This window comes from Strigops habroptila, chromosome 3, assembly GCF_004027225.2.
Source record: "Strigops habroptila isolate Jane chromosome 3, bStrHab1.2.pri, whole genome shotgun sequence".
Lineage (NCBI taxonomy): Eukaryota > Metazoa > Chordata > Aves > Psittaciformes > Psittacidae > Strigops > Strigops habroptila.
Window position 1 is genome coordinate 64035196 of NC_044279.2, and position 12975 is coordinate 64048170.

At 40.4% G+C, this 12975-nt stretch overlaps 1 protein-coding gene across 14 annotated transcripts in view; it reads right to left on the reverse strand.

Moving 5' to 3' along the window:
- The window catches only part of CALD1 (caldesmon 1), a 196652-nt gene that overhangs the window by 30467 nt on the left and 153210 nt on the right, over positions 1-12975 (reverse strand). For all 14 annotated transcript variants that reach the window (XM_030480633.1, XM_030480626.1, XM_030480634.1 and 11 more), the window contains one exon: positions 768-914. In XM_030480633.1, the coding sequence (XP_030336493.1) occupies positions 768-914 (147 nt within the window). The remainder of the gene's footprint in view (positions 1-767; positions 915-12975) is intronic.

Below are 12975 nucleotides of genomic sequence, written 5' to 3' on the forward strand. Positions count from 1 at the left end.
GATCTACAATAGAAATGTTGCCATTTTCCTGTCTATATCCATTCTCTTTGTCTTTAATAGAATACTACTTGCGCTCAGTATCTATTAGCTTGATACTATAATGCTCATTTCTAGTCTCTTCTATCAATTGTCTTATGGCTACTGGGAATCTAGATATATTCTTTGTGATTATGTGAAACTGAATAAATAATGGACAGACTGAAAGGCCAGCTCTGCCCACTCAGCTTGTGACAAGTGGTGCCTCACTCCATAAGCTTTTCTGCTGTTTATAGCTCTATGACCGAGAAAATGCCAGGTGAGGGATGAGGTCTAGTGCTTACGCCCAGCTCCTTGTAGGCATGTTTCAGCTGCAGCTTGAGGCACCAATCCCGCATGCCTTGGTGCCATGACACCATGGCCCCTATAAGTAGGTCAAAAGATGTAGAGGTTTGTGAGTCCAGATGCAGTTATGCCTGAAGGAATCTGACAGCAGTATGCATCAGAGTTATTACCCTCAATGAGCCCCAGCTAAGTTACCCATAGACAGCCCTGAGTACACCCCGGGAATGGGTCATGAGCATGGCCTCAAGCCCAGCTTCAGTGATGCTCCAAAGCCACAGTGTAGACACAGCCAGTTGTGCTCCTCACTGTGCTAGGTCCTTGTCAGAGCAAAGATGGCCAAACCTGGTGCTTAGAATTTAGGTAACAAAACAAACCTCTTCAAGATACTTCTCTACTCTGAACAAAAATTACTGTTGACTTGTCAGTAAACATCTTCAGACATTCACCTGTTTTGGGCATTAATTTCTGATTTCTCTGTTACTTCTCCAGATAGATCTCCCTCTTCCTTTTGCCGCAGTCTCTCCTGCCGAGCCCGTCGGCGACGTTCCCTGGCGGCTTCTTCCTCATCATCATCATTTCTCTGGTAGGACAGCCTGCAACAAAAATAGGGAAACAAAACAAAGGGGCTATAGCATATAAGATATTGTGACTGAAAAATTACAAAAAGCAGTTGAGCAGAGCACAGTAAGCATGGCTGCAGTGCCTGCTCCATATGCTGTTTAGAAAATATGCTTTGATGTTGAGATGCATAGTTTCAAAGCTTGGTTTTGTTTTCTTTTTTCAGAAATGAACTTGACAAAATAGTGACAGTGAAGGCAGCAGCCACAAGACGCTGTCAGTTTGCTCCTACAAAATACCAAAACCATAAAAGCCCAGATTTGTAGCTGAGCAAACATCCTGCCAGACTACACTATGATCCTGCCAGAAGGCACACAGCAGCATTTGAGTAGATTCATGCAAGCCAACATAACTGAAATTGGACTTAGCCTAGGAGCTTTTCATTAGCCTCCTCTAAAAATCACATGCTGAAAACAGTGACAGTATTCTAAAATTGAAAGCCTAGAAAGCAGAGACACACAAGTACGACAACGGCTCTCAGTTGTTCATTCTGAGTGCCAAAAATCTGACACCTACAAAATTTTTGTGAGCCCAGAGCCCTGCCAGGCCAAATCATACAAGATCGCTGTGTGATGAAAGCCTACAGCTGAGAAACCATTGTGTTCATCTAACCCAACAGATGATTACACTTAGCTTCATCTTACTTCAAAAGGAAAGCAAGACATTACAATCCTAATAGTCCTGTGGTCCATTCAAATCTTTTCTGAAGTGCATTATTACTGTGTGAGATAAATGGAAAGGCCTGCATTCCTCTTACTTTTTTGTGTAGGGAAAGTGAAATAGGAAGATAACATGGGTTTAAACTTAAACAGGGGAAGTTTAGGTTAGATACAAAGAAGAAGTTCTTTACTGTGAGGGTGGTGAAGCACAGGAATGGGTTGCCCAAGGAAGTTGTGAATGCTCCACCCCTGGCAGCGTTCCAGGCCAGGTTGGATGGAGTCTTGGGTGACACGGTTTAGTGCGAGGTGTCCCTGCCCATGGCAGAGGGGTTGGAACTAGGCAATCTTAAGGTCCTTTCCAACCCTAACTATTCTATGATTCTATGTCCCAGACCCTGTCAGGACATTCATTTACTTTGCTTCCAGCAATAGTCTGATATATAATGGTTAAGAAGTCACCCTTCCTTAAGTAGTCACACATTTAAGCTGTACAGCCATGCACATAGAGAAAAAAAGAGCTCTGCACAGACTAAAACCAAGCACAGTTAGAGCTTGCATTTCAAGGAATTTTTAAAAGTAAAGGCAACTAAAACATTAGTCATGAATCCAGCTCCTTGGGTCCAAGCCTCTCCAATCACCTTTATCCGATATTACTTTTCTCTTTTGATGAAAGAAGGGTGAAAGTATAGGCTCAGCAGAGATTCAATTATCATAATTTTGCTTCAAAACTTAAAAATGCATGTTAAAGAAACAACATGGCTAAGCCACTTGCACACCTACAGCAGCATTTTCATCCTCTGTGCATTGAAGTATTTGATTTTCTACTTTCATGCTCCACTTCAAGAGCTTCCAACCTTTTCTTTGTAGAAACGGCTCCTCTTAAAGAGGGTGAAAACCATGAGCAGCATGGCCATGAAGGATCACAGTAGGGGGAAGAGGAAGAAAGGAAGGAGACAAATCAAAAGCACTACAGGTGATGCTGGGAAAGTAAGGAAAAACACTTCCTGTCATTTATAAGCAACTTAAAGGGGGATCAACATTTCGTTTAGGTCTAGAACAGAAAGCATATGAACACGGTAATAAACCAATGGGGTCTTTGTTTTGCAGCAGAAAGAGACTCTCTCTTGGAATAAAACTGCATTAGCAAACTGACCACTGAAAGCCCACTCATTAGTAAGATGTTCTGGCTGCAAGAAGTCTATGATCTTTTTAGCTCTAAAGTCTGAAAATAAGGGTGCAGGAGAGGGCACACTGCTCCTAGCCTGTAGCATCTAGATAATAGCCACGACTGATTCAATTCCCAGTGCCTATGGCTCAGGATTTGTTTTTGCAGTGAGACCACAGGAGGATGAAGTAGTTTATCCTGCTCTCTGTACTGGCAAAGAACACTCCTACACAGCAAGGAGAACAACCTCTTTTAAAAACCTCTTTAAAATGCCTTCTTAAAACCACCACTTGCTCAGAAAACTGAAAAAGGAAAGAAAAAAAATACCCTGAGCAAAAAACTCCCACAAAATGGTACCATTAAATTAGTCAAATGAAAACAGACATGTATTTCCTGCCCTTGGACACTTATCATGTAGATCACACCTGTTAAGAAAACTGACAATCTCTCTCTCAATATCCTTTGAAGTATATCCACTACCTTACTGTGTATCACAGAGGTTTCCTACAGGGAGCAAGTACAGCAGGTATGGGTTCCATCCCTAAGGATCATCTTAAGTATTCAATTCTGTGCACCAGCACAGATACATGAAACATCCCCAATAATGTGGAAATAGTTATATCAACAACTGATAGCAGTATTTTTATGGGTCTGTATAATATTTTCTTTACAATTATGGTAACAGTACTTCCCAGATGTACTTCTACAAGCTGTTTTGCTTGCCTTGGAAATACAAGCTTTGCTGGATGGGCCTGACTAGCCACCACAGACTAACAGTAGAGTGGGCTGAAAATGCAGGTTCAGGTTGGCTGTGTTAATTAACAGGCTAATGACCACGTTGTGAGCAAATTGACAGCAGGATCATCTATGAAACAATCTAACATAATTGCCCCAACTACCAATGACTTTCCATGAGAAATTCAGTCACAGGAAAGATACTGCAAGTCAGACAAATGCCACTTCTGCCTATGAAAAACACACTTCTCTGACTACACTGTTCATCTCACTATGCTCTCAATCTTCATGCAGTGAGTTCATTCGACGTACCTTGGCTAGCACATCACTCCCTTCTTCTTAGTTATCTAAGCAGTCTCCTCCTCTTCTGCTGTCTAGGGCATCAAACTAATTTCACATAGAAAGTAAACCACAGGCAGACTCTTGTATTCATGCACCCACCACTGGGAATGGGAAGACTGGCCCTCACTCTCCCACTGTTACAGCTCTCCCTAGCTACGCACCACAAGCAAAATGAATTTGGGAGCTCTTCAGGGCTTTTCTTTCACTTGCCTACATCTTTTGACATTCTTTAGACCAAGAGTAAACAAATAACAGAAAATGTGACTCCAAGATTTCAGGTCTGTATATCAGACAGATGGAAATCTGATAATCCACACTGGCCTGTGTTATTTCTCCACCCTTGGAGAACAGACTTGCTGCACAGCATGCATACACACCCCACAACTAAATTAAACGAACTTTATATCCATTTTTCACCTTCCAAATAACTGTTCAAAGTCTTTACAGGCAAATATCTCTCTACAGTTAGCTGTTCCAGCTATCTCGTGCAATGAGAGCACAGCACAGCGTGATCTCAAAGAGGTATGCCAAGCCTTCTGATACATGACACCTCTTATTAAATATTCAGATGAAAAGATGATGACTTGGAAACCATCCTACACCTTGTTACCAAAGACAACATGCTCTTGATCTAAATTTCAACAAAAATAAAAATAAAAGAGTGTTGGCTGCTTCTTCTATTACCTTCTCTAGGTTTCTGAAATGAGAAAAAGCAGTGTAACCTCTGTGCATTGTTGGTAAGTTGTTCTAGTAAAGCATTAACGCTGAGTCTATCATACTTCCCATGCAGCACAACTCAAGTACAGGAAACTGAGCATCTCATCTATGTGAGAGGACATTTCCCACCGTGCTAGGTAAGGATAACAAGAAACAACAGACATTCTGCTCTGTTGAGTGGTTACGACAGATTTATATCTCCAGGGCTGAAATCCCAAACCTGCTGAAGCCAACAACAAATCTCCTGTTTATTTCAGTGAGTCTGAACTGTTACCCGCAGACCAACAGGGGGCACTCTACAGCCTAGAGGGGAAAATAACTCTGCTGGGTTGGGAATATAGGTGTAGAGGCCCTCTGCTTCAGAACTTCTTCAGAGAGATTCAGCTCTGTCTCTATTTTATGTCAAGCACTGAATTTAAATAAAGTTATAACCCAGTAAGAAACTTGGTAATAGCTAGGATGATTATGAGGCTGAAACTATTTCATACAATCCAGCTTCAACTGGTTTCCATTTGAAACTGCAAATCAGTTCAAACATTATCTAAGGCACTTTGGTTTTACAGTTTCTTGCCCAGTACTACATTATTATTATTATTGTCTGAATTACGGCAGCACTGAAATTTCCTGATCAAGTTCAGGAGTTTGCAGTGGTAGGCATTTTATAAAGACAGGGGAAGATCTGCTCCCTGTTTTAAACAGTGTGCTTTCTGATCAAAGAGAAACTTAATAATTTGTAGCACTACCTGCCTTAGTTGTAAGCTAAACCTGATGAGTCTAAACTCTTTTTCATTTTTCACACATCTAAAAAAAAAACAAACATGCCTAATTTAAGTTGGATCACACCACTCCATTCTGGAGGAGGCAGGGATAAAGAAGAGATGTGGATCTGAGTTTTGACTCTACCTTAAGAGTGTCAGAAATATGTGAAAAATTGCCAAATAGAAAAAAAAAATTAAGAGCAGATTTTTTAACTCAGGCAGCCTTGATCTGCTTCTTCTTTTGACCATGATCCACACAAATGCCAGTCTATCTTTCCTTTCTCCTGCCTGAAAAACACCTTGCATTCATAGCACTGCCCTCCCAACACGTACCTCAATTAGATGCAATTGTGCCTATTCAGCAAGCTCTTTTCCACATGAATTGGTTATCTGGAAACCTTTACACCTATTACAGATTGACTTTCTCCATGGTCCATCCCAAGAAATGAGGTCATTCATCCTGTATCAAACTGCCCCACTTGCAACCTAACCTACCTCTAAGGCCTTCGTCCTTCATTACCTAACACCACAGCAGTTGAAGTGACATCTGCTGATTTTTATATCTCCAAATTAATGGCAGATGGAGGACATCAGTAAAACGCCCTTGATGACAAATTTCACTGCCAGACTCAGTCTATAGAAGCTGCATTTGTTGACCCCCTGTGCTCTTAGAATGCCTTTCTATTTACCCAGGCTCTTCCTGAAAGGATGGGTGGGGTGAGGATGGACTCTGTTATAATACCCACTGGAAAGTGCTCTTTGTGTCACAGTTGATATTCAGTCCCTTTTTATTTAAGATTGCACGTGTTTTTAATTTTTTTATTGTTCATTTAATATGTGTTATGATAGGCATGCTTCAAAACGTGGATATAAACAACTGATCAATCTTCACCTCAGAAAAACATAACAAATGCACATGCTTTTAGAGGATTATGCCTCTGTCAAACTTTGCGTGTCAAGTATCAGCTGTATTTCATTCAAGTCATATCTAAAAATGTGGTGAATGGTGGGGGGCAGCTGTGGGGAAAACTGTTTCTGCTAATCAGTCCTCCATAATTCAAGGAGAGCTGCCAGCATTCTGCTCAGACCTGCTCAAGAAGATTCATTTTTATGAGGGAATGAGCAGAATTTCAGTCCAAAATGTTCATATTTCAAAAAGATGTAGTGAGTGAAAACAGGGCATTATGCTGGAGACATGCAGACATGCCACCACAGTTCTTAGTCCAACGTTGTGCATGAATGCTGTTATTAACACCCATATTTTTCACATATTTCTCAATTTGACATGCACCATTTTTTTTCACATTGAATTGAGGAGGGACAAGTGAATAAAATTAACCAACGGCTGGAAATTAAACCCAGGCAAATTAAAACTGGAAATGAAGCACATGTTTTTAACAATGAGGGTGATTAAATATACAAGAAATGACGGAACATTCATCTCTTGCGTATCCACATTAAGATGGATGCCTTTTTGGAAGTTATACTACAGTAAAATACCAATTTGGGGGCTCATTATAGACACAACTCGGTGAAATTCCATTATCTCTTAGGTATGGAAAGTAAGACTAGATTATATGGTGGCATCTGCTGGATTTAAGCACTGCAATCTTCCATTTGCAGAAGTTAACATTCCTCCTCATTCTGCTCATAATTTATCTGTCTCTCACAAACATTTTTACTCTTTTCACCCGCAAATTCTCTAGAGCTACACAGCCTATACTCCTGAGTGGGAAAATTACCCAGATATCCACATAGTTCTTTGGGAAAAATAAAAAGACTGATATTCAATGTATTCCCTTCTCATTTACGTATTTTCACGCTGTGTGTTTCTAATACCCTTTCTTATTTGTCATAGCTCCAAAGAGTTCAACTATTATTTTTCTGCTGGATAACCACCTCTTCAATGGGTTAGCAGAAGAATGTTCTTTGTGTCAAATCTGGCATCCTTCATATCCTATTGTACCTTTAGAAGCCTTTCTCCTACTTTAAACATTGATCTAAAATACCTAAAAGAAAAACCAATGTGCATTTGAATAACTAGTTTTTGTTTCAGCAGAGGAAAATCTTTAGATTGTTTACTTTGGTTAAGGATATGGCTGTGAGATTGTTATTTTTTTTTTTTTTTTGCATGACAAAATAGTAAGCGTGGGAAAGAAAAGTTCCTCTGAGAGGTTCAGCTTGTGAACATTTTTCGTTATGGCTTCTTTCCTTTTGATGTTTTTGACAATTAGAGTTTTTCAGAGGTAAGGAAGGGGCAGATACACTGAACCCTTTAACGGTTTGGCTCTAAAAAACTAAGGTGCAAGCAATCCATATTGAAGAATGAAGTATAAAAAGTGATATGCAAGCCAATAACCACAAGGGAAAACGACTCCACACTGTTGACAAAAATACTTGTTGACTACCAAGTAATCCAGGCCAAAAGTAGCCAGGGATTTTATTTCGTTGCTGAGGATGGCACTGAAGCCTCCAGGACAGATCCTGGCTTCCCAAATTACTGGTTTCTGTTGACAATGTAAGTTTCAATTGCATAGCCAACAAGGGTTTCCAACGCCTTTTCTTGACACCAACACTCATTTCTTGCAGTTTTTCTGCTCATAGCAACACAGTTGCTTTGGTTTTAGATTCAAGTCCTAAAACCCGGGCCTCATGGTTAGAGCCAGTCTGTAACATTATGGCATCATCCTGCACAAAGGCAGAATGACTCATGCACATGCCTATTTTTTTTTTTTTTTGCGTTCCTCATGGCTGAAAACTGATGATCTGTTTCATAATATGAAATGCAAGCAGATTCTCCAAGCACATTCAAACAACTCTGCTAAATCGCCTCCGAGTACCTCAGCATAAATCGCATGCAGGGTCGCTAACATGAAGGGTAAAAACCTTCAGCTACTGAAACAATGTCAAATTTGTCTCTGACATATATTATATTTAGATAAAAGCACTTGTTGGAAACGTCCCAGGGAAAAGCATGTAATTCTCTCAATATGTGAAGTCTGTAATGCTCTGCAGTTTTACTTCATCTACAATAGACCTGACATTGACCTGCCAGTGAGCAGTGCGGTACATGTAACTTGTTTTAATTTAGAAGTTTCACATGAAAAGAAAAGAAAAAAAAGTAACCGGGCAGAAAACAATCATTGACCAAGTGCCTTCTAGCTGCTAACTATTACTTTTTTACTGCTTTCCTTGAAGCTTAGTGGAATTCACTCAGAAATCTGTTTCCCTGGCAGATGACAAACACCCAAAAAAGTGTACAAATTAAACTTCATTTCTCAAACTTAAAAAAGTGGGAGCAAAACCCAATCACTTTGCATACCACTGTGGTTGATTTGGTATTTGTTGACTCTGTAGCAAATTGCTTTCTGCTTGCTGCCACCACCTCCAGTTTCTAGTGCTTTATTGCATATAAAATCTAAAATAATTTATGCCACAGCTTTACCCAGTAATGTTTCAGACATATGACTTGAGAATAATGGGCATGTTGCCTAGCTGAGGCATAAGTAAGGACTTACAGGATTTGCCCCAGAATATACAATCCACAACCGCTACAAAGCCAAGTCAGAAATTTTCTTTCTCGTGTTTTTGGGGCCCTGTATTCAATACGGCTTTCAAGGCACTTTTATACCTCAAATTGCTAGCTTACTGAATGTATACAAAGTTAAGATCTAACTCCTTCTCTTCTATATTTCATTGCAAATATAACTCCAACTGACATGGCTGAGAGATGTGCTCAAGACAGAAGGAATTAAAAATGAAGACAGACACGAGCATTTGTGTCGTGGTTTAAGCACAAAATACAATAGATTTAGTTTATTTGTTAGACTAATATAAGCACCTTCCAGATGAACTGCACTTCTGGATTTCATATACATAGGATTAGGGTGCAATAGCAACTTCAACATTTTTTTTATGCCAGGCTTTTTACAGCATTCCAGTGTTTTTCCCTAACAGTTCAATTCTGAAGGCAGCAATGGCAAAAAGCAGACTTTCCAGACATGCCTCACTACTGTAAGTACCACCTCAACTGGGTGAGCTAACACCAGACTTACAGAACATGGTGCTCAGAGTACAGACCACCTCCACTTTAGTGCAGTGACAGAAACAAGGGATATTTTAGCAAGATTTCACTATAGAGACAAAGGCAAGGAGACTGGCTGGAAGAAGAACTGGCTTTCACTCTTCTCAGAAGAGAAGTCCTGTTTAGCCCTGTAGTTGAAGCATGTAATGTTTTCTGAAGAAAAAAAAGTTTAAACTTTTTTTTTTTTATATTATTTCTGGAGTTATTTTTTTATTCCAGAAGAGTATGCTGCATCCTCCCAAATTAGCAAACAAGAACAAAACTACAATTTCAGGAAAGCACAAACTGAATTATTATAAATTATGCATGTATCATTGACCTGGAAACCCAGCCTTCAATTTAATCTGCTTCTCTGCTTTCACCCTGGATACCTGCTTCGAAAGCTTGCTTAATGTGGCACATTAGGAAATAGAGAGCCTCTTAACAAATCAACACTTGCATTTCATTCCCTCCACAAAGATTAATATGATTGCTGCATTTGAAGAACACTGCATATTAAAAGGAAGTGCATGACCATGAGGATAGATCTCATACACAGGAAGCTTCTTTAGTTTCAACTTGTACTTGCTCCACTGAATATCTTATAAGGACAAACACTGAAAAACTCAGAAAATTGTTGGATTCATTAACATCCAAACCAATCTCAGCCACACACTCTAATCCTCCATTACCATGCCCAATCTACTCACAATCAATTCTCAGCATATATGTATTCACCATCCACCCTGCCAAAACAAGATGTGAAATTTGAGATGAAACATGGCTTTGCTTTTCAAAGATGACAAATCTTCTCTATGACCAGAATCCCCTTTTGCACTCACACTTTTTCTTCACATGCCTGCCAGGTTTTGCAGGGTGTAATGATGAACCAGGGGCCAGGACTCTCCAGTCCGTGAATCCTGACAGGAAGTTTATGGCATCCCATTGATTGATGTCAGGGACAACACACACAAGCAGTGTTGGACCCATTTTGAAAGGAGTTAGTTCATCTATCACTGAAATGCAGCTGTGCCCAGGGTGGATCAGCATGTAGCCTATGGCTATGACTCCATAACCAAAACATCAGCCTCTGATTTAGGACTGACACTGGAACTGATTATGGATTTGAACAAGACTGAGACAGAGAACCAGTGAGGCCGGAAGGAGTAATGTGGAAGCATAGATCAAACAGGGACCAGGGCTGTAGGAAAGGGCCTGGAACAAGATGTCTCCCTTGGGCTACGGATGGAGATAAAGAAAAGACAGACAGCAGCAATGGAAGAGGAGCCTCCATCCCTGCAGGGCACAAGATGGAGAATGGAGAAAAGTTGACAGAGAAATATTCAGGGACAGGGAAGAGGAAAAGAGATCCATCAGGGAGTAGCAAGGACTGAGAAAGCACCAGGACTGGGTAAGTGGCTCAGTCATCAACATCTAACACCATAACAGGTTCACATGCTGTCCAGAGCCTGGCAAGCCAAAACCTAGCATGTCTTGACAGAATGGAAACTCTAGGAGAGCAGGTCATGATTACCTGGACTACACATCGCTCAATAACTCCTTTGGTCTTGCCTGAAATGTTATGTGATCTGAAATGCCTACAAACAGTCAGAACCTGCTATTTTTATTGGTCAATTCCTCAAAAGTATAGGTTAGCATTAGCTCGGGCTGTGTGAAACATTAAAAGTCCTCTGTATTTCCCAGGAGATTAGAGATTGTAACTGAATTACTATTGCTTAGAGACAGACAGGTCTCTGAAGATGTCTGCTAGAGCCTTCAGAACTAGAGCAAAGACTGTGCTGATGAACAAAGTACAAGGCATGTACTTGCACACAGCAAGCCTGGAAAAATAGTTTTACTAGATAATCATAGAATAATCTTTTTTTATCTACCCTTCCTGACACAAAATATGCAAGACGAGGACATAGCCTTCACATAGCATGGCAGACTAAATATTGAAATAAATGCCGCAAACAGGAAAACAGCTGAAATGTAAGAGCAGAAAAAGCACCAAAACAGAGCGGATTGTGAAGCTTTATGTTAACTGAAATAAACCACTTTAGGAGGAATACGGCATTACAAGTACATCCACTGCTGTGCTACAACATATGGTAAATGGGAAAAAAATTAATGAAAATCAGATGTCTCCAAGTTTTCCGGTACCGATTCCCCATGCACACAACTCATGGATGCTGTGCAGGTGCGGATTTTGTTTCAAGGGAAATTCATGGCTGTTCAGTTTCACCATGGACAAGCATCTGTCTCTTTCTCAGGTGTTTAAGAAACCTACTGTCAACAGCCAAGGCGATTAGGAGACATTTTCAGTGAGACAACAGAGGAATTATGAGTGCCGATCCTGTCATTTGCTAACAGGATTAGGGGCAGATACATTCCATGCATCTCTCTGAAAGCTAGTCCCAATGTGTCTTTCACCTTCATGAAAGGTAAAAAGCCCTTCCATAAAACAGACCCATACAGATATGCAAGGTCACGTACAACACTTTGAACAGCATGCTAGTGTTACAATGATTTGCAGACATCGTATAACAGCACTATGCAATTTAAACAGCTGGAAGTTTGAAATGTAGCCGTTGCAACTACACCCGCATAAACACAAAAAGGTACCCTGGCTTTGCCACTGTGATCCTTATTCCAAAAGAAGTTATTTGTAAGAAACTACCAAACAACTCAATCGGCATAAACTATTGGAGAAAGCCTTCAGAAAGCTGACTGAATTCATGAGAGTTGTTTAATCACACTGATAATATAAATCTAAAAGCTCTTTAAAAATCGTTACAAAAAAACCCCAAACTTTTTAATTTCAAAGATTCTCTAACAAAGTATCTACAACTTACAAGTTATTCACAGAAAAAACTCTAATAAAAACTAGGAAATGGAAGAAGATAACAATTTGCTTGTCCTAGAAGTGTCCATGGACTTTCAATGGGACATATGCAGCTGTCACAGGCGTAAGGCACCTAACAGACAAACTGCCACAATATACAGCATATTTTCAAATCACAGCAATTATTATGGTCTCTGGGTTTTGAGGGGTTTTTTGGTTGGTTGGTTGGTTTCTGTTGTTTTAGGAATTTTTGGGGTTTGGGGTTTTTTTTTTGTGGGTTTTTTTTTTTCATTCTGGAATAGCCAGTTCCACATAGGGAACCAGTCTGTAATAACTGTTGGAAAATGCTTTATAATGTAGCATCCCCGCACTGATAAGCTCTTCATGGATACAGGGAGCTAAGTGGTAGTGCTATCTGTACGTTCACAGCAAGTTATTGATCAGGTCCTGTTGTTTCTTTGGCAAATCTTCCACTGCCAATCAGTCATCCTCTGCCCTATCTGGTCAGCCTCCCCCTAGCCCCTTCAGTGCTTTATGTTCATCCCTTCACCCTGGCCACAACCTTTCAGTCCTTGCCCCAGCTCCAGCCTGTCCAACAGGCAAAATACATTCATGATCCTTCCGCACTGGCGTTTGGGTTGCAAGACAGGGTGAGCAGCACTAATCTGGGCTGGATCTATGAGCTTTGGGTTGCTTCCAGATAGCAATGAGTGTGCCCTTGTTGGAGAGCACAACATTATGTCGTGTTGTGA